We start from the raw sequence: 22,302 nt of genomic DNA, 5'->3' as shown, positions 1-22,302 counted from the left end.
GTGTTGATCTACATCAATAACAAGCACACTTCTAGGCTGGTTAAACAGGATGAAGCACTTGAGTTTCTACATATCCAGATTGTCATAGATTACATCCCATGCCATATTGTAGCACGTTATAGGTCATCATCTATGCCCCATGAAACCCATAGCTCATACTTGGACCTACTGGAGACACTCCCTATTCAACCAAATATCATACTGATGGAGGAGTTTAATTATCCTTGCATAAACTGCAAACCTTACATGACCTCACATTTCTATATTTGCAGCTGCAGAGATTGCTAGACTTTGTAAACACAAACACTCTGGACCAGTTAGTGCATACAGCTACTAATGGTACATGTATACCGGACCTGATACAGCTATGGCAGAACGCTGTCCCTTCATGTCGTGTCCTCCCTGGTAAAGTGAGACCAGAAAGCAGTCTCCTTCAAAATAAGAATCAGTATAATCTATATACTTCAAGTCAAACTACCTTTTACTAAGTGATAACCTGTCAAAATATCAAGCCCCTCCAAACCCAGAAAACACAGCAGCCTACGCAGAATTATTCAAAGAAGCTCAGTACAACCATGTCAGTGACTGCAGAGAGGCTGCTGTGCCTACCACAAGTAAACCAAAAACTAACACAAATAGCAAACCACCTTGGTGGAATTTAAAATTAAAAAGGTTCTACAACAAATGAAAAAAGTCATAGCTAAAATTAGGAAACCGTCCAACACAGCAATAACACCATTAACATTAAGAAAAATTAGAGTATCATTAAACTGGACAGACAACTAAGACAACTAATAAAGTCCAACAAAGCAAATTTTGAGGTAAAGATAGTGTCCCAGGCCAAAGACAACATAAGGCCTTCTTCAGCCAAGTCTAAAACCTCAATGGCAGCACACAACAGAGTGTAGAACGTTTGTAAATAGAGCCACTTCAATTGAAACAGTTTCCAGTACAAAGCTTCTTGGTGTCTTAATTGATGATAACTTAAAATTTGATTAAGATGTCACTCAAGCCATCAAGAAGACTCACCAAAGTTGGGCTTCCTCTACGGAAACAAGCCCTTTCTCACTGATTACTCTTTCTTTAGCAACATCGTATCTTCTCCATTCACTTCTCTATGCAACTCCCATCCTGACTAACCTTCATTCCACCTTAAAAAAATAAAGTAGCTGTTTGCTACAATAACATAGCTAAGTCTGCATCCATCTTACCAAACCATTCACACCACTGCCCAGCACTGATGCACCTACACTGGCTCAAACTACCTAATCACCTTACCTACTCCCAACTGCTTAGTGCCCACAGAATAATACACAAATACTGCTCATCACTACAAAACATACTCAAACATTACTTCCCTCCTAGGAATTTCAGTTCACGGAACAAGTATCTCCTGACTAGGGCTAAGTCTCATAACAGTTCAGGTAACTCATTTTACTCAACCCATGTTGCTAAGCACTGAACTCCATCCCACAAACCCTAAAACAAGACAACACTACCACTTGTTTCAAACACAACCTAAAAGAACACCTAACTTGTCATGGCTATGCTCATGCTCCCATCCTGACTAATCTCACCTTTCTGTTTCCACTTCCATTGCTGGTCTATCAATCACCCTGTTTCCTTCACCTTTCTTATCCCTGTCTCTTTCATCCCCATTACTGCTCCTTAACCTCTCCACTATCAAAATGTTTTCCACTTACATTTTTCTTGACTATTCCTACTAATACCATTCATCCTCCACTATTTTCTGTTCCTGCTCTATTGACATCCTATCTCATTATTGTCAATATATGTACACTGAACCTGTGTGCATTATCATTGCTCTTTTATCTTCAGCTATTATATGTTAACATGTCTTTGACTTATGTAAAATATGACGTCTAAAGTATATGATAAACGGCTTTACTATTTGTCTCAACATTACCTGCAAAGTAATACATAAAATGTTTAATTTTCATTATTGTTCATTGTAAGTATGTATTTTATGCAGAGTTTTTCTCCCTCAACTCAAAATAGGACTTGTGTCCAGTCAGGCTTTCCTGGTAAACAAGACAATAAATAACAAAATAAAATAAAATTAATTTTATCCCCTCTCTTCCCCAGCCACTCCCCAGCAAACACCATCTAACACAATTCCTACTAATAGCAGGAGAAAGCACATCTTAGAAGCGCTCTCTAAGGCCCAGAATACTGCTTTAATGGGCCCCGATAACATTCCAGACACCCTTCCTGTCAATATTCAACCACAGCCTCCACGCAGTCTTTGTGCCATGAAAATGGAAGTCTGCAATGGTCATTCCTCTGCTCAAGAGTGGGCCATCAAAGGATGCAAGGAACTACAGACCCACAAGTTTAACTAGTCTGATGTGCAAAGCCAAGGAAATTATTAACAACGACACAGAGGAAACCTTCAAACACTGGACCCAACCCAGTATGGTTTCATCAAAGGCAGGTCATGGCTGCTGAACCTGGTGTACTTTCTTGAGAGGGTCACCAAGGCAAAGGATGAGAAGAAAATTTTACATACCGTCCACCTTAACCTAGCTAAAGCATTTGACACAATACCCCACTCTGGCACTGTAAACTAACTCACAGAATTAGGCATAAATCCTTAAACAACTTGCTCACAGACAGAACCCAAGAAGTAAGGATTGGAGAGACTACCTCCATCAAGATGCCAGTCACCAGTGGAGCCTTAGGCGTTGTGCTGGGCTTGTTTCTCTTTGGCATCTATTTTTCAGAAGGCAAGGACAATGTCAAGGACTTCCGGCTTACCAAATCTGCAGATGATTGAGAGCTACCAGCAATTATGGAAATACCCCAAGGAACTAACATCTTGCAGGAAGGTCTAACAGACAAATGATTGATGCCAAAGTCATGGCTTAAAACTCAATGCCAAGAAATGAATAAAAGTATCTTTTGTGAAGTCAGCCTAGGAAAACTACCTCATTGATAAAACACCCCCTAAAAGTAGATACATTAGTTAGGGATTTGGGCAATCATGTAGATAGCAAACTGGCTTTCAATCAATATGTTTCTAAGGTTGTAAGAAAATCATTCTATGTCACTGAACTGAGAAGTAATTGCATGGCATCTAGGTTCAGGGAAGTTATTATGCCTCTGTACTCAGCCCTCATCAGACTCCTCACTGAGTGTAACACCCCCTTCAGTATGTACCTGATCAGGCACATGCAAGTGGAACAACCACAGAGATTCCTCACAAAAAGAATACACCGTGTAGATGCTATGCAGAGCACCTCAAAGTCTAATCTCTATACTCCATTTCCTACAGACTACTGAGGGGCAATTAAAGCCTGGCATACAAGACATCCTTGGATCCTGCTCTAATGTACCTTTTGCATATCTGCAAAACAAACAGTTCCAGAACTACTAGATCTAAGGATCTAAACTTTGCGTGAGCATTTTGAGTGACAGGTACGTATCTCAGAGAATCCCCATTCTCTGCAATAGACTTCCCATCCATGTGAAGCAGAGCCCTTCCTTAACCACATTCAAGCCCAACCAGGACCAGTGGAGGGGAAATTAGAAATTCACCCCTGGTCTGACACCTATGTCTCTGATGGAGAGAAGTAGTCGTTAAGTCAAGCCCTAAATAACACACACCTCTTAAGATAACCTCTAAGGAACAATAACTCTTGGAATAGACTTGGGCTGCATGGCCAGGCTTATAAAGGCCCCAGTAGTCATCAGCCTAGTATACACTTATGAACCTGTGAACCACTGCGCATCTTGCTGCTGGTGCTGGATGTGTTATACTCATGACTGATGGCCACAACAGTATGGCAAGACTGCTGCATTGAGGATTTTACAAACACTACACGTAGGTGAGAAGCATTGGAAACATGAATCATAAAGCATTACTAAAATGAAGAAGTTCTGATCACATGGCATCATCCAATACAGACAGTTAAGAAAACAGAAACAAGAAAACAGATATAGTAGTCAAAGACAAAAAAAGAGAAAAGCATCATAAAAAGGTAGTTTCATCAACAGAAACTCAAGGAAATCTGATTCAACAGAACCGCTAGGAAGCCAAGTGGGGAGGCAGGCCTAAGCTCTTAAACACTAAATCATGCCATAGCATGCATGAGTATGTGATTTATCCCTTCCATGTACCAAATACAAAGTAGAAATGTGGCACCAAAATGAAATCAAACCCATCCTAACAGGGGACAATCCCTGCACCTAAGCAACCAAGAAATGTAGAGATTATATTGACCTAACACTAAAACTTTATGTCTCACAGAGTCCTGTACACAAATTTTAAAACAAAACTCTGGCTCACCCTCTGGGTATCAAGATGGAACCATTCTTTTCAAGTCTAGAGAATAATCCAAACTGCATGTGAACACATTAAATTTGCACTGTTGATATCAAGGACTGAAATCCAAACTGTGCAAGAGGCAAAAAACAATTGGAGGGTGTGGAGGAATGCTAGAACTTATGAAGTCAGCACATGATGTCACATCATGCATCTTTGCGCAACTCCAACTCTGGCAGCAGGCATTTACTGCAAAAAAATTACTTTAAATGATGACTGATGGCAAGGAGAAAATAAACTGGGGGGGTGGATGTTTATGTGAATAAAGAATTATGTCAAACCATTTACAATGTTTCAGAGGTGTTCTGATAACAAGAGCAATTCTGGAATACTTAAGAGGTTGTTTTCATTTTTAAATATCCCTGGTGTGTGAAATGTTGTACAATTCCAGTGCTATTTTCACTGTCATTAAGAAAATAGAAAACTTTAGTTGTCTTAACTATAGCTTATTCTGACTTCTTTTAAACCTTAAAAAAATACTTCAGCAAGAACCACAAGCAACAAATCAGTCAAAGAACCAAATGAAAATGAAAATAAGGCCTTCAGAGACTGAACAACTTCAAATGACAGAAAGCTATAGAGTTCATAAGCAGCTAAAGTACACTCTAAGCAGAACAAACATATAAAAACTGGATGCTAAACAAATTAACACACCCAGTAACTGTCTGACTATTAATTTTTTTGTTCCTTCTATTTATAAGGCAAAGAAATATGCGTTTTGCTTTTTAGAAAATAAGGAAGACACACACCATACAACTACCAGGACAAGACAGAATTTCTCAAAACTCTCAGAAGAAATACCTTTATGCAGTACTTCAGAGGCTGAATAAACTTACCTTACTCAACGATTAAAGTCTGTTAACATAAAGAAATGCTAAAAGGGAAAACTAGTAAAATCTGTTTTACCTGTGTTCCATCAAGTAACAAGATCAGGAGGAGGAAGTACTAAAAAATCACTACTGTGTCAATCTCTAGGGCCTGGGATTGCATGCTTTTTGAAAAACTTTCCTACTGTCGTAGACTGTGATTAGATATACCTCTATACTGACAGTCCATAAAGGTAATGGTAAGAAAGCTTAAAAAAACACTTTTTAAGTAGTAGTTCTCACTGTGCTTATCTTTTATGAATATCCCCAAAATATTTCCAAATAGCTCTGGGAAGTCTTCTGAATGTAATGATACTTGAAAGATCAATATATTTAATTCAGAAAATCAATAAATTTAATTTACTCATCAGCACAGTAGGAAATGATTTTCTCAATGTTAAAGAACAAATGTCTGAAGTGCTAGTGGATGGCAGAATGTAACCTAGCCTCCCCCCCTATTAAATGAGCACTGTGTATAAAATGTACCTCACATGGTGGAAAGCAAAACCAGTATAGGGAGCAGAATGGCTGACTCAGAAAGCAAAACATAAGGAAAGTGAGTAAAGGAAAAGTTTAACAAAGTTGTAGAAGGCAAGAAACAGAAGACCAATAGTAGGTAAAGTGAGTGACTATACAAATTATGAAAAACTACGAGGAAAAGAAGCCCGTACCTCCTCAAAATGGAATGAAAAAATCTACCAAAGGTGAAGGACTCAAGCATTAGAAAGATCTGACCTGATGCTATAAGCAGCAAATGAGATCTGGGGATTAGGCCCAGCACATTTACTACTTAACTAAAATGGAGATGAGAGCAGAACATGGCCTACAAGGAGGCTTACCCCCACAGAAGAAAATACATGTTAATGTCTGATGTGACAGTAAATGCTACATGAAACAAGCAAGCAATAATGCCAGACAGGGTGAGTATTAATGTGCAATTAATGCCCGCCCAGGGCCCACCCGCCCAGCAAGTGTAAAATAACGGCTCGCTCGCTGTCACTTTCACTGACATGCATTCACACACACACACACACACACACACACACACACACACACACACACACAAACACACACACACAACCATACCTCTCAACCGTACTGAATCTCTCGGTTTCTACCGTTTTTTTGAGGTCCAAATAATGGGGTGCCATGATTCCTGAGTGGCATCCCTTAATTTCCGAATTTCCAGGCGTTTTGTTTTTAAATATGTTTTTCCAGCTTTTTTCAGACTGATGTCATCATGCGGAGGCATGCGTGATGACGTCAGTTCATGAGCAACCTGTCAGAATTCAGCTGCGGGGTTTGCTGCCCTGGGTCAAGTGAATTTAAGTTTACAAGCCATGGGATGAGAAGCGAAGCCTGAACAGCAGAGAATTGGAATTTATTGCAGTTTATTGTTTACATTTATTTCCAGGTAAAGCACTTTACAACTTTAGGTGTTTGTTAGGATTTTCACTACATTCATTTAATGGAGCCATTTTCCGTTCAGATTGCATTCATTTAATGGAGACAGCAGAGAACTGAAATGTATTGTTTACATTTATTTCCAGGAGCCATTTTCCATTCAGATTGTGTGTGTGCAAATCAGACTGCATTCATTTAATGGAGCTGTTTTCCATTCAGATTGCATTCATTTAATGGAGACAGCAGAGAATTGGAATTTATTGTTTACATTTACTTCCAGGTATTTCACTGCAAGTGCTGCCATTCAGATTGCATTCATTTCATGGAGGTGTGTGTGTGTGTGTTTACATTTATATTTCAGGTACTTTAACTGCAAGTACTGCCATTTAGATTGCATTCATTTAATGGAGGTGTGTGTGTGCTTACATTTATTTCCAGGTATTTCACTGCAAGTGCTGCCATTTAGATTGCATTCATTTAATTGAGTTATTTCCAGGTATGTCACTACAAGTGCTGCCATTCAGTGTGTGTGTGTGTGTGTGTGTGTGTGTGTGTGTGTGTGTGTGTGTGTGTGTGTGTGTAATGCCCCAGATAGATCTGCCTGGTGGTTAGGGTTACTCAGGCTCAAACCCTGTACCTTAGGTACAAGAAGCAAGGAGGTTCCCTACCCATGCCACCACATTCAGTTGAAGGAGTTATATCTCTCAACTGTACACATTTTCACATAATATCTGGAATGTGCTTGGCTCAAACTTTTGGTCTGTTCCTCTTAAAATGTGGGAGGTGCAGTAGTATTGTTGTTGCCTCACAGCAAGAGGTTGGATTTCTTGGCTAAAGTGGCTTCTGTGTGGAGGAGTTATAGCTCTCAACTGTACAAATTTTCACATAATGTCTGGAATGTGTTTGGCTCATACCTTTGGTCTGTTCCTCTTAAAATTTGGATGGTGCAGTGGTAGTGTTGTTGCCTCACAGCAAGAGGGTCTCTGGTTCTATTCTTGGCTGAAGTGTCTTCTGTGTGGTGTCTGCATGTTCCCCCTGTGTTTGTGTGGGTTTTCTCTGGGTGCTCCGGCTTCCTCCCACAATACAAAGATATACATTTGAAACATTTTTTCCCCAGGCCTCTGCTGAAAATTAGCTTTGTTCCAAGTAAAACTTTCCCAGTAAACAAATGTTAAAAAACATAAATTTTATTTTATTCTGGCAGATCAGTGAGAACTGAATTCACTAAATAATGATAGCCATTTAAGTTTGTCTTCCTATCTTTTAGGAGACACATGGTAACACAACATTTTATTCTAGCAACTTTCTAAGATTATACAAGCAATGTTTAAAATGCGTCACAGGTTTTGGGCCTTTGCCCCCCCCCCTCCACAATAAAGTTTGTATTTTTCCTGATTTCTTGTACTGCACAGTTTTTCAGGGAAAGAGAAGTTTAGTGCTGCTTATGCAAAGTCTACTTTCACAACAGGTACACTTGCTTTTGCTGCAGAAGGCTGTGGGCTCTACTCCCACAATCTGTAGATGGATTGCTGATACTGTATTGTGTTATACATTTAAAGGGGGGTGGACACTGCAGTCCTGAGAATGTCCTCCTTTGGTGGAGATACCTATTAACTATGAACCTGTTATCAGTTTGCCATCCATTCCCTACTGAAATATTACTAGCTTATCATTTTTTTAATGTAGCATAGGCATTTATTCTTCAAGGGCAACAGGCACTTTACTTGTAGACGAAACAATGAAATATAAAGTTGTTTGCTAGCAGCAAGTTACAGATCTCTAACATGGAATTTAGATGACTTTTACTTCTGCGGAGATTGTGCATATTTACTGATACTGGTGGATTGTAGAAGTTTGAGTAAACTTTTATGATGGAAATGTTCTGAATTGGACAGTTTTGTCATTACTGGTTCATGCATTTTGTTTCATTGCTTACTGGAAAAATGTTCAAACAATAAATTTAAAATGCTCTCTAACAAGTGTGCTGTATTATACAAGAAATATAATTTAATAAAGTCAGGAAGGTGCATCAAAGAACACGTGCATGTCTCTTGTTTTGTGTGCAAGGGGCCTATGATTTGAAAACAGCTCAAAGGTAATCTTTATCCACCACTGGCCAGATGCATTTTCTTTGAATGTGGAGTGGGTTTCAATGCTGTTTCAATGAATGTGAGTTTCAATGGCAGAGAAGTTTAATGCTAATTCTATTTTCATTGTGAGACAGTATTGCTTTGTTTAGCAGATGTCTATTAGTGTTTGTGCATTATGCTATAAAATGTAAAAATAAAATCCAAATAATCATTGTAGAAGTAAAGCAGTATGCACATTAGTGTTTATGGTAAATGGGGAGAAATAGCCAGGTAATGGGACATTGGAATGGCTGCAGGGGGACTCTGGTGCCATATTTTGGTTGTCTGTTCTTCAGTTTGCATTTGAAAGTTGGTATCCCACAATTCCATTGGAGTGGGCAGGGTTACACAATTATGTATGTAAATTTTTATGTTAATCAGCATACAGATTTGTACCTATTTTTCAAGGGCCTTGCCCAGGCTTTTGATGTTTCAAGGTTGAGAGGTATGACACACACACACACACACACACACACACACACACACACACACACACACACACACACACACACACACACACACACACACACACCTTTTGTTGACATTTTACACTTGCTAAACTGCAGAAGTGCTGCTTAGTGAGTGTAAAATAATGGTGGCCATTTCATTTTCTGAGTTCAAGCTCCATTGCCGTGATGCAGCAGACTCATTTTTCTGCGGGCATTACTTGAACATTAATACCCTATTGGAGAATGTTCATTCTCCAGTCAGAGTACTGATGTACAGTAAATCCATTCTCTAACACCTGATAGAAAACAAACGATTCAAACACAGCATCCAGCTACTTGAGAAAAGCAGAATCGCCATACAAGCTGGTGATGCAAAAGTAGCCCTAGCTTGGACAGAGATAATGACATTTCTCAAGAAGTAGCTTAAGCATTTTAGGCAGCAGTCAGTAAGTATTATTATAGGGTAAGCCGGAACAGAACATATTATTTTGTGTGTGTGTGTGTGTGTGTGTGTGTGTGTGTGTGTGTGTGTGTGTGTGTGGGCATGTGTGTGTGTGTGTGTGTGTGTGTGTGTGTGTGTGTGTGTGTGTGTGTGTGTTATGTTTGTGAGTACATGCGTGTATGTGTAGCAGCAGGGTAAGTGGCTGGACACCAAACCTATGCTGGACTATAAACTATTCAACTCTGAAGTGCTAACAAATGTGGTGAAATTGGGTTAGGTGTGGTGCTGGACCTATGGGAATCAGTTCTGTCTGAACTACAGATAAAATTTTGAGGTACCCTAAAACTGCATTTGGTAAAGCCAGACTATGGAAATTTCTAGAAACCAACAGCTATTATTCAAAAAAGATGTTTTGATAGTGGCCTGGAAACACTCAACAATGTCTATGTAGGAAAAGGCAGCTGCAGCTGGGGCTGGCTTCATCTCTTGATGAAAGCAATTTCAAGTAAAAGAAAAGTCGGACAGAATCAGACAGAAGAGAAGCAGATAAGCAATGGTATCTGTACTACTTGGTGTCTGCCAGAATAATTTGAGTGAGCGAGTGAGATACTTTCAAAAAACAGTTAAGATGTGAGAGACTGCTGTGTCAGAATATCCAGCTCCCAGGGGATGATATCCAAAGCCCAAACTTTATTTCAGGAGAACACTACAAATGGGAAGTCAGTTTGCACCTGGGTATGTTGCTCTTGATGCTTTTGCCAAAAGGGATTAAAAATCTCTCCAAGTTGTCTTCTCTAACATTAATTTCTGCTTTTAATAGTGTCTCTTCTCACATTTTCAGATTAGGGTAACCATAAAGTTATCATTCTGGAAGTGTCAGGATAGTCTTCAAATTTTAAGGAGATAAAGCTAAAAACATTTACGCATTGGAATCAACAAATATGCACACATAATGCTTCAGCAATAGGATAAATATGGCAGCAAAGCCAAGAAACTAGGCATACTGAGCCAGATGTTTAACTGCACAGGAAAACATGATGATGGTAACATATCAACAGCTACAACTGGATCATGTGACTAGATGCTGACAAGAGGAAAGACCCGGAGCAGAGAGAGAAAAAACACAAACATCTACAAAACTGGGTAATCACAGTGCCGACACTGACACATGGTGCAGTTTATGGCATCATAATTATTCACCATATGTACAAGCCGTTGGGCTTTGTAGATACATTTGTCAAATTGGAGATTAAAACAAAATTTTAGAGTGACTGATAAAAGAATATAAACAATCATTGAACTGATAAATTAAAATAAAATACAGATTAATTTATGAAATATAAAGTTCAAAAAGTTCAAAGTTCAAAAGTAACTTTATTGTCATTCAGACCATACACAAGTGTACAGCTGAACAAAATTTTGTTTCTCCAACTCTAAGTACAACAGAAAAACACAGCAACACAGAACAAAAAGTACAACATTTACAACAGTGACCGAGTCTAACAGTAGGTGCAGAAGCAACCATTCACCATTTGATTCTCACAGACTACAGCAATCCACTATGTCACCGCCACCGCCATCACTCTCTCCACACCGGCAGCACTCCAAGTCCCAGTTAAGTCATGCCAGGTCGTCTCCAACACCACCAACCAAACCCGATCAACAAAAACAAAACCGGCAGACAACAAAAAGAACCGGATCCCAGACATCTGCAATCAGCATGACCTCTCCGAATGGCCCTGCCAGTTCAACCATCCTTTCTCAACGCTCACCAGTTCCATCTCCGACACCTTGACAGTCATCAGCAGCCCCTAGATTCTATCCCGCTCCTTACGACTCAGCAAAAATCGACACCAGACTTCCAAAAACACAACTCGGCAGCCAAGAGTCTGAATCCAGATCTCTGCAGTCTGCACCTCACCCATCTCGCCACCAAAAGCCCAAACTTCCATCCTCAGTTACAATCTCCATCCAGTAACCCCAATAGTAAAAACAAGTAACACAGACACAACAGACACCACAATGACATGACAAACATTCAACTAGGTCAAATAGACCCCAAAACTAATCAAAACAGACCACAAAACATACATCGGCAGCCAGAGGCCACTGCCATACAAGGTGCCGCCATCTTAGCCAGAAGCTAAAGAAAGCTAAAAAAGAAAAAAGAAAAAGAAAGAAGCTAAAGATGAAGAAATATAGATATATTTACTAATAGTTAAATTTAACTAAAATATTTTTAAATATTTTTTCCATCTCTTTGAATTTTTAGGTTACTGGTTATTTTGTCTTAGAAACGAATACATGAGAAGAGTCTCAACTATTTGTAATTTCAAAAGTGAATTGTACATTACAATTAATTAATTATTCATGGCAATTTTATATCAAAGTTTATTGCATCATGCAGACCAGAATATGGTCTTGGAACCTGATGTTCTCGCCTTCAGAGAACCACCCAAGTGCAAAAATTTCACATAGAAAACCTACTGCTGTTTTGAAAAGGAAATTCTAGGCTGTAGTCTTAACAAGATTAATAAAACAAATTGTCATTGAGTTTCTTGTCAATACATCCACAGACACACACACACACACACACACACACACACACACACACACACACACACACACACACACACACACACACACTATAGGTATACCTTTGGAGGTTCAGGCTCCGAAATACCATTTTCTGCGCCATCAATAGGTCCCTGTGCATCTAAAAGAATGGTCCAACGGTCCATTTGTAGTTCATTTGCTTCATCCACAGACAAAAGGATGGAAAATGGATCTTCTCCGCTATAGCCAGTACCCCAACGTAGTACTCTTGCTAAATCATTACCTGAAAACAAACAGAATGCATCTCAATTTACTGCCAGTTTGCAAAGGATATAAAATGTATCTTTATATTTGAAAGTCTACACAAAGTGGGTAATTACTTTATCTGCAGTACCACTCTCTTTGACAGGCATGTTCACCACTTCTTGACAATCAGCTTTCTGCCTAAACAAGTTCATCTCCAAATTAATATTAATTTTAAAATGTTTTTAAAGTAAACAGCAGTTTAGTGCTGTCAGCATCCTTTTCCAGAGACAAACCCCCCCCCAAAAAAATATTGGACCTAAAAGGAAAACTGGCATGAAAAATAAGCTGATTACTCCCACCGGTAACAAAATAAAGTGTAGAACAGTGAGCTACCTACGCATAAGCGTCGGCAGGATCCTGGATGCTGAAGGGAAATTTAACAAAGGGGTGAGCTGGACTGGGATGCAGCTGGCTGCAACAGGGAAGAGAAGAACAATGTGTAGAGCTGTTTGAGCATCTGAAAAAGGCAGTTGCTTGGTAAATTGCTCTGGTAGGTAAAAGGTGAATGAGAAAGCAGCCATGCAGGGAGTGGAGAGCAAGGTCCAATACATTTGAGAAGTTTTGGGTTTGGTCAGAAGCACAGGGCTTAGTTCAGAATGTGAGTAAACAGGGCAGACTTGGTGCATACACCAGCTAGGACAGAATGTTAGGTAAAATGATTTATGGTGGGAATAATGCTGGAGAGAAAAGTAATGACGGTGAGTTATTACAGCAAAGAAGGGAGGCTGGGGTAGAGGTTTGGCTGGGTGGTGTGCAGAAACCTTACAGGGTAAGATATGTTGCAGGTCCTTGTCAGACATACATCACGCAAGTTGGAATTTTTCTGTGGTGCTGTTGTGCTCAGTATGCACACAGGACATTACGCCTGGTGCTGGGCAAGTGTTGTAGCTTGGGTTCTTCGGATAGTGTTACACCAGGCCTTGCAATCTAGAAAGAAAAAGGGGGAGAAGTGAGATATGAAAATGTGACAGGATGTGAGAGACGGTTCTCTAACTTCCTTGCAATTTAAGAAATAATGATGAAGATCTGATACCTACACTGCTAACATGTAGCAAATGTATACTTGCCCAACTTGCAGGTAACTCAGATTGCCAAAGGTGAATGGAAGGGCTGCCCTTCAACAGGGGGGTGGTGAAGAGGGTCTCCTCAAAGATCAATAGTAATGGTAAAATCACAGCTGTTGTAGCTACCATTTGGGATCTTGTTTGATGAGTCCTATGCCTGGGACTAATCTTAAGCGGTCACCATCAGACAGGAAGCAGCTGAAGGACAGCTAGTCTGGTGACAGAAGACATGAATGCGCAGACTTTATAGTACATTCTACTACAGCTTTCATATTACATGATCCTTTTTGTTAGAATCACATAAATCTTCCTAAGTAGTGTTCCTGAGGAAGGTCTTAAACAGTGAAAAGCTCAAGTAGGGTGCATTATTTTACTTATTTCACATTTGCTGACCGGGACAGTCCGACTGAGCTACTGCCCTTTTTCAGTTGAGGCCTGGGGAGAAAAACTCCACATTACGATATGTGACAATAATATAACAAATATGAAAACTTCAAAATACAAAATGATTATGCAACAGCTATTGCAATACAAGTAAGAGAAACAATTATAGAGACATTTACAAAAACAGTTATGGAGACTTATGACCTGATAATTGCAAGAAACTGGTAGTAACACATATCAGACTGTCATCAGTGGACAACTAAACAATTCAAAGGCAGTTTGACTTTTGGTTACAGGAGGTGTAAAATATTACTATAGGAGCCAAAGTGTAAATAGAAGGCAGGTGATAGGATTACAAAATACTAGGTAGTGGAGAAGGTCACTTCACTACCCCATGTCCCAAGTTCTCTCCATCCAGCTGATTCACTCTACAAAATGTGAAACAAGCACATGTACCTTCTGCAGCAGCAGTAGTCTGATTTATCATATCGCACTACCTAAAGAACTTCTACAGCTGAATTTCACCTGCAGTTGACAAGAAGTACACAAGCAACAAAGTTAAATCTATTGAAACAAGCACATATTCCATCTGCAGCAGCAGCAGCAGCAGCAGTAGTCAGACTTATCATATCACACTGCCTAAAGAACTTGCACAGCTGAATTTCACCTGCAGTTGGCAAAAGTTCACAAGGAAATCACCATGACCCCCGGTCAAAGAAACCATTGTGAAAAACTTTTCAAAAGCAAACTTCACGTTACTTAAGACCGAGGTGGGAAGTTTCAAAGCCCCCATGCTAAAGGATAATGCTGTCCAAGCTGCAAAATCCTTTACTAATGCACTCTCCGGGCACCTACAAGAATGCATGGATCGTGTTATCCCAAACAAAACCAAGACTCACTCCTCCAAGAAAAGGAAACCAGTCTGGTGGACCCCTGCCATAAACAAGCTATGCAACATAAGAAGGAAACTAGTACAGAAAAGAGTAAAATCCCAAGAAGGGAAGACATCCCAGATCAGTATCAGCAAGAAACTACGTTCCCTCATAAAATCATCCAAGGCTAGCTTCGAAAGAAAAATTGCCATGGAGTCCAAAGATAACCACAAGGCATTCTTTAGCTATGTCAAGAATCTAAGTGGCAATTCTCAGATCTGCTCTGAGTTAGTGCAGAATGGCACAAAATACTCTGAACCGACTGATATAGCCAAGATCCTGGCAGACAGGTTCAGTGCAAACTTCACCCCCCCTCACCCCCAAAAGGGCCCATAATTATACCAGAAGAATGTAGTGCCCCTGAAATCAAGACACTCAGGTTAAAACAGCCCTCTGCAAAGCCAAAAACACAGCATCAGTGGGAGTGGATGGTGTCCCAGGCTACGTCTTACACAAGCTCAAAGATGAACTAACCCCTCACCTAAACACACTGTTTAAACTCAGCCTCTCCACACGCTACATGCCCACAGAGTGGTGCACAGCAATGGTTATTCCACTCCACAAAGGTGGAGCCACAACGGACCCCGAGAAGTATCGCCCTATAAGCCTGACTAGCTTGGTCTGCAAAGCTATGGAGTGCATCATCATGGATCTCATTAACAGAGGCATTGGAAAACTCCAAACACTGGACCCTACCCAGTTCGGCTTTGTTAAGGGAAGATCATGCCTCCTAAACCTGGTGGACTTCTTTGAGACAGTTACCAAGGCTATAGACGAGGGAAAGGTGATCCACACAGCCTACCTAGACCTCGCAAAGGTCTTCGACACCATTCCCCACTCAGGTATTATAGACAAGCTCACCAGCCTGAACATAAACCCCTATGTCACGAGATGGGTTACAAACTGGCTCACAGACAGAACCACATGGTAAGAGTTGTAGGAGCTAGGTCTGACTCTAAACCAGTTACAAGTGGAATTCCCCAGGGCTCAGTCCTAGGACCCCTCCTGTTCGGCATATACTTCTCAGAGGTACAGGCAAGCACAGGAGAACTATGGCTGACCACGTTCGCAGACGACTGCAAACTAGGGGCTATAATTGCCTCTCCGGCTGACACAGACATCCTCCAAAAGGGTCTCACTGAGACAGATATCTGGTGTCAAAACCATGGCCTCAAGCTAAATGCCAAAAAGTGCATTGTCATCCCCTTTGGAAAAAACAAAGTACCCACAAACTACCACATAGGTGGTAGTCCCCCTAAATACAGAAGACGTAATAAGGAATCTGGGGACCCAAGTAGATAGTAACCTCTCCTTTGATAATCACATTGCCAAAGTGGTTAGAAAATCCTTCTATGTGGCCCACCTAATCACAAAAGGGTTTGCATCCAGATTGAAAGAGGTCATTGGGCCCCTCTACGCATCACTCATCAGATCCATCATAGAGTACAATGCCCCATTTGGGATGTACCTTACAAGACACCTGCAACAACTGGAAAGACCACAGAAGTTCCTCACCAAGAGGATTACTGGCCTCAAGCAGATGCCCTATGCAGCTCGACTGAAGAAACTCCAGCTGTACTCGGTTGCATATCGCCTACTCAGAGGTGATCTCTGCCTTTCATACAAGGCCATGTCCAACCCAGAATTGATGGACATGCTCCACCTAAAGAAAACTATATCCCCTCGAGCCACATGCTCCAGGGATCTAAACCTCACCACAACAATAAATAGGACATGCTGGAGGGATAGATTCCTGTCCCAGAAACTTCCCATGCTCTGGAACAAGATTCCAATCTACATTAGGCAGAGCTCCTCACTAACCCTCTTCAAGAGAAACATTGACGAGTGTATGGGAAACAGAAAGTTTACCCCAGGGATCACTTCAATGGCTCTGCTAGACAGAGGCACAGGGAACTGATCTAAGGGGGTGGCAAAAGCAACACATTCCGGCTAGGCTTATAAATGCCTTCAGGCAGATAGCCTAGTACCTACCTATGAACCTAGGAACAAATAAAGTTAAATCTATTGAAACAAGCACATATACCTTCTGCAGCAGCAGTAGTCAGACTTATCATATCGCACTACCTAAAGAACTTGCATAGCTGAATTTCACCTGCAGTTGGCAAGAAGTATTCAAGCAACAAATAAAGTTAAATCTGTCTAAAGCAATTTGCAAATAACTTAATTTGTTAAATCTAGTGTGTATTGTTTTGTAGTGCTGAATCTGCTAGGAGGATATCCCCACCCCCCACACCCACAAGCCTTTTACTGCTGAAGGTGAAGCTACATTAACACTTCAGCATATTTCACTATTATCAGTGTAATATATACCTGGAAAGACATTGAAAAGCCCATAACTATAAAATTAGATGCTGTGACTCGAGACAAGTATTCAGAGTTCAGACACTGTGTCTTTTGTATCCATGAACATCCTACCTCATTGATTGTTTATGGTGGTAAACCATCTGGGAGGAGGGTGGGAGAAACGGCTTTCCACCCAAGGAACTGAATGCTCCTCCCTGCATCACAGCTCATTCTCTCACTACATTTGCTGCTGTGGCTAACCATATGCATTGTAATGTTTATTTTTGCATGAGCTGATATTGTTCTAGGTTCACTATTGTAGGTAACTGCATTATTTAGTAAAGTTTCAGATATTAAAACTATGTCTATTCTAGACCAAGACTTGTGTTATGGCAAAAAAAAGTGAATTTACTAGTAGATGGATTATTTCTATAGTTTTCAAATGGTTCAGCTAGCTTAAAATCTTCCATTATTTCAGCTATTAATGTAGTAAGTTGAACAGATTGCTTGTTATCTTTAGTTGTTTTATCTAGTTCTGGATTAATTATCATATTCCAGTCATCTTCTATGATATATAAATAGGAAAGTTCTCTAGAATTCTATGTATCTCGTATAGGTAGCTTAATTAATACAAACATGGGGCATATACATTTAGGACTAACAAAGTTTTTTAAAACATAGGCAGTTCACAAGTAAAATAACACCATCTACCATTTGGGTCGTAGCTACTCTTCATTCTAGTGCCATCAAATGATTTTTTCAACTACTGTAGTAATTCCCCTAGAAGCTGTACTGTCACCAGCAGCAAAAATATGTTTGGCCCATTTTTCTTGTATCTTTCTCCCATTGTTCTTTCAACATATGTGTTTCCTGAACTAAAGTTATCCCTGCCTTAGATTTAAAAATTAAATGAATTAATAGATTATTTTTTTTCTTATTTTGTCAGCCCTTTACATTCCATGAATCTACAGAAATCATTTAAAATATATATTAAACAGAATGCTGACTTTCTGGGCTAATAGAAATATATAGGGACATATACAACTTTTAAAATTTCTTAGAATTTTTGTACAGGTTGATGATATGTATATATACGTTACATCACTCCCTTTCAGACCCCCTCCCCCATGCATACCCATGCTAGCCCACTAATTGAAAGAGAGTTAAATAGAACATTTACAACTATATTACAAAATGTTCCTGTAATTTAAAGTCCCAGCAGAATTACAGCAACACACATAACAGCTTGTCCAAACAAAAACATATGTAATAGCAAGAAATATGATTTCTAACCCTTTCTTCATTTGAAAGTAATTAGCCTGAGCATTTTGTAAACTGTCTTTAACTAAGATTTAAATATTTAACTTAATAGGCAATCTTTAAATAGTAAATTTCAAAAGCATACCATAGCATTACTTTCAACCTCACACAAAGAAAATGATTACATGCACATACTGATTATGACTTGTTATAGTTTGTCAGTTTCTACTTGCATGTTCCTTATTTTGATGATTTCAAACACAGTCCTTTTAGTATACAGCAGTTCTTACTTGTTGGGTCAATGTTTACAGTAAGGGTCAGCGATAATCCTGATTATCCATTTATTTTATATGTATAAAGCACATATACATCTAAGATCTATAGTGCTGATCACACAATAATATCAAGAGTCTTTCATAGTCTCTGCTTATCTAGATTGGTATGCCTACATTTTTTGATGCATACTTATTTAAACATAAAAATATATATATAAATAAAAAAAAGAAAGAAGATAAAATAAAACAGACCCAACTTCTTACTTTATTGGACCTAATAAGGGCTAGTTATTTGTTGCAGCTACATCTGCTACAGCATCTGACCTAGAAGGTTTTTTATTTGTCCAGTTTGTATATATTCAGGAAAAAAAACAAATACATATATATTTATATTGTAAATAAATGTTTAGACTACTGCACTTAGTTCTAGGCTGGATTTACCTTCCAATCGCCGTTGGCACAAGATTCTTCAATTTTTTAATCTTTAGGATACAGTTCCAAAGGTTTCAGAAATGTAGAAGCCTTACTTTCGTTTTCTTTGGCAAAAGCGGGTTTTCGGCATTGTTTTGCGGTTAGATGGACGCTGTAGATGTTCCTTTGACCTCAGTTTGCTTATTCTTCCTGATTTGCAGTCACAAAGGATTATGGGAGTTTGTAGTTCTTTTGTAGCGACATGGAAATAGGCCTGGATTTAGAACATTTAAACGGAATGCAGTGGATTTAAGTAGAAAGAAGGTAATTTAAGTAATTTACCTTGTCATTTGATTCAATTTAGCATACATGAATGTTTAGATGAATAGATTATTTGTATTAGATGTGTTTTTAGTGAAAAGCACATATCTTCATGTCATTTTGTTTGGTAATTCTTTAAAGGCTTTAAGAAAAAACATTTTTGCTTCTTCATTGTTTTTTACTGCATAATTTAAGCCATTATATTGAAAGTGTAGAGTCGCTGGATATTTCACTTGGAATCTTATATTTTTGCTTACTAAAGTAAGTGCAGTAAGGCGACAGAACTTGTTTTAATTGTTTGATTTGTAGAGGCAGGTCCTGTGCAAAATTTGTCTTGCAGCCATTCCATATAATGTATTTTCTTTTTTTTTTTTTTGCAACTTGAATTATTGCTTGAGCATGTGAAGCATTTAGAATCCTTACATATACTTGCCTGGGAGCATCCAGGGTTTGATATTTTCTTAAAGCTTGGTGTATTCTTTCAATGACAATTGTTTGAGATAGTTCTTTGTTATCAAGAATAAGATCAAAGATTTCTTTTGCCACATTAGTTAGCTGTGATTGTTCATACTTTTCTGGGACTCCTCTGACCAATACATTATTTCTTCTTGCTCTAGCTTCTAGATCAATCAGTTTTTGTTGCATTTCTTTGACTGAGCTTTCAATAATGGAGGTAACTTTCTGTATTTCTTCTATCTTTGTCTCACTGCTCAGTATTCTAGCCTCATTTTTATCTAGTCTGATCATTATTTGATCTAAGTTATTTCCAAACGTTGTGTTTGAAGAGAAAGACTGTATTTCTGTTTGCAGAGGTATCAAGGCTTCTTTTAATTCACCCATATCAAATGATTGTTCACTTTTTTGGTTTCAGATGATGCTTTGCAGTTTCAGCTTGTATTTTAGTAGTTTTCTGCCTCTAAGTGCTAATTTCTTTCTCAGGAAATGCAATTTGATATTCTGGTCTTAGATGTGTGTGTTTCCATTTGTTCCATTATTTCTTTGCGGTGTGGAAAAATGCTTCTTTTCTTTATAGCTGCTACTTGCCAATTGCAGGCCCAAGCACATGTACAGGAATCACTGCTTAGTCACCTCCCAGATCCAAGCTATGTATTTCTTATTTTTTTAACTCAGAAGTTGGAAATAAGATTCTCACAGATAGGGAAGTAGCTTGGTTTTCGTAGGAGATGTTTTTTGTAATTTTTTGCAGCAGCAGTAGCCTTCGATGGGGTTAGAGTCATAGCTAGTAATTGGAGCAAGCTGAAGTATGTGCTATCTACTTGGTGGCCATCTTAGAAGATTCTTGTATATTCTTAATCATTATGGTTTATTTCATTTTGGTTCAAACTTGTACTAGAAAAATATAACTAAGATTTCACTGTGTTTAAATGTGTCTAAATGTTGTGTCTTTGCTTTAATGTGTAGTAAATATATCAGCACATGTCTACTGACTTTTTACTCTAGGTTGCAGTAATAGCAGCAAAATTTGTCTTTCTGCTATTAGGTACATAGGTTCATAGATAGGTTCTAGGCTATTGGCCCAAGGGCCTATACAAGCCCAGCCAAAAAGGTACCCTGGCTTTTGCCACCCAAGAAAATTATTTTCCTGTGCCACTGTTGAGCAGAGCCACAGAAGTGATCCCCGGGGTGAAGTTCCTATCTCCCATCCAATCATCAAGATTTTTCTTGAAGAGTGTTAATGAGGAGCTTTGTTTGATATAGATAGGTAGTTTATTCCAGAGTATGGGAAGTCTCTGGGACAGGAATCTATCCCTCCGGCATGTTCTGTTTATTGTGGTGACAAGGTCCCTAGAGTGTGTAGCTCGGAGGGATTGGGATTTCTTTAAGTGGAGCATGTCCAACAGCTCTGGGTTTAACATAGCTTTGTATGTTAGGCAAAGATCACCTCTCAGTAGGCGATATGCAACAGAGTAAAGCTGGAGTTTTTTGAGACTGCCTGCATAGGGAATCTGTTAGAGGCTGGTAATCCTCTTTGTGAGGTATTTCTGCGGCCTTTCCAGTTGTTGTAGATGTCTTGTGAGGTACATATCAAAAGGGGCATTATACTCTATAATGGGTCTAATGAGTGATGAGTAGAGGGGAACAATGACCTCTTTTTATGGACGAGAAACCTTTTGTGATGAGGTGTGTCACGCAGAAGGATTTCCTGACTACTGTGGCGATGTGATTATCAAAGGAGAGACTACTGTCCACCTGTGTCCCAAGGTCTCTTATCACACTTTCGGTGTTAAGTATACTACCGCCTATGTTGTAGTTCATGGGTACAGAGTTTTTACCAAAGGGGGATGACAATGCACTTTTTGGCATTGAGCTTGAGGCCATGGCTTTGACACCAGGCATCTGTCTCAGTGAGGCCCTTTTGTAAGATGTCCACATTGTTAGGAGTTTCGATTATGGCTCCTAGTTTGCAGTCATCTGCGAACTTCAAAGACCTTCTGTGTTAGCCTGTACTTCAGAGAAGTAGATACCAAACAGGAGAGGACCCAGGACTGAACCCTGTGGTACTCCACTTGTCACTGGTCTGAAGTCGGATTTGGACTCTGCTACTTTCACAGTGTGGGTTCTGTCAGTGAGCCAGTTGGCAACCCATTTTGTGACATAGGGATTCATACCTAGTTTAGTGAGTTTATCTATTATTCCATAGTGGGGGATGGTGTTGAAAGCCTTCGCAAGATCTAGATAGGCTGTATGAACCACCTTACCCTCATCTACGGCTTTGGTGACTGCTTCAAAGAAGTCTAGCAGGTTTAGGAGACATGATCTGCCTTTTACAAACCTGAACTGGTTGGGATCCAGAGTTTGGAGATTACCAATATCTTTGTTTATAAGTTCCATG

The 22,302-nt window shown here is 39.4% G+C and overlaps 2 protein-coding genes across 2 annotated transcripts in view; one reads left to right on the top strand and one right to left on the bottom strand.

Annotated features, from left to right (window-relative positions):
* DGKQ (diacylglycerol kinase theta) overlaps window positions 1-22,302 on the bottom strand; it is a 2,194,335-nt gene that overhangs the window by 198,007 nt on the left and 1,974,026 nt on the right. The window contains exon 18 of the mRNA XM_044059107.1: window positions 12,293-12,474. Coding sequence (XP_043915042.1) covers window positions 12,293-12,474 — 182 coding nt within the window. The remainder of the gene's footprint in view (window positions 1-12,292; window positions 12,475-22,302) is intronic.
* Window positions 1-22,302, top strand: part of SLC49A3 (solute carrier family 49 member 3) — a 1,094,331-nt gene that overhangs the window by 1,069,713 nt on the left and 2,316 nt on the right. The gene's annotated exons all lie outside the window — the stretch shown is intronic.

Source organism: Protopterus annectens, chromosome 17.part0 (assembly GCF_019279795.1).
Source record: "Protopterus annectens isolate FY-2018-M chromosome 17.part0, PAN1.0, whole genome shotgun sequence".
In the NCBI taxonomy this organism is placed as follows: Eukaryota; Metazoa; Chordata; order Ceratodontiformes; family Protopteridae; genus Protopterus; species Protopterus annectens.
Note: the sequence above shows the minus strand (reverse complement) of the source record. Positions and strands in the feature narration are given on the sequence as shown.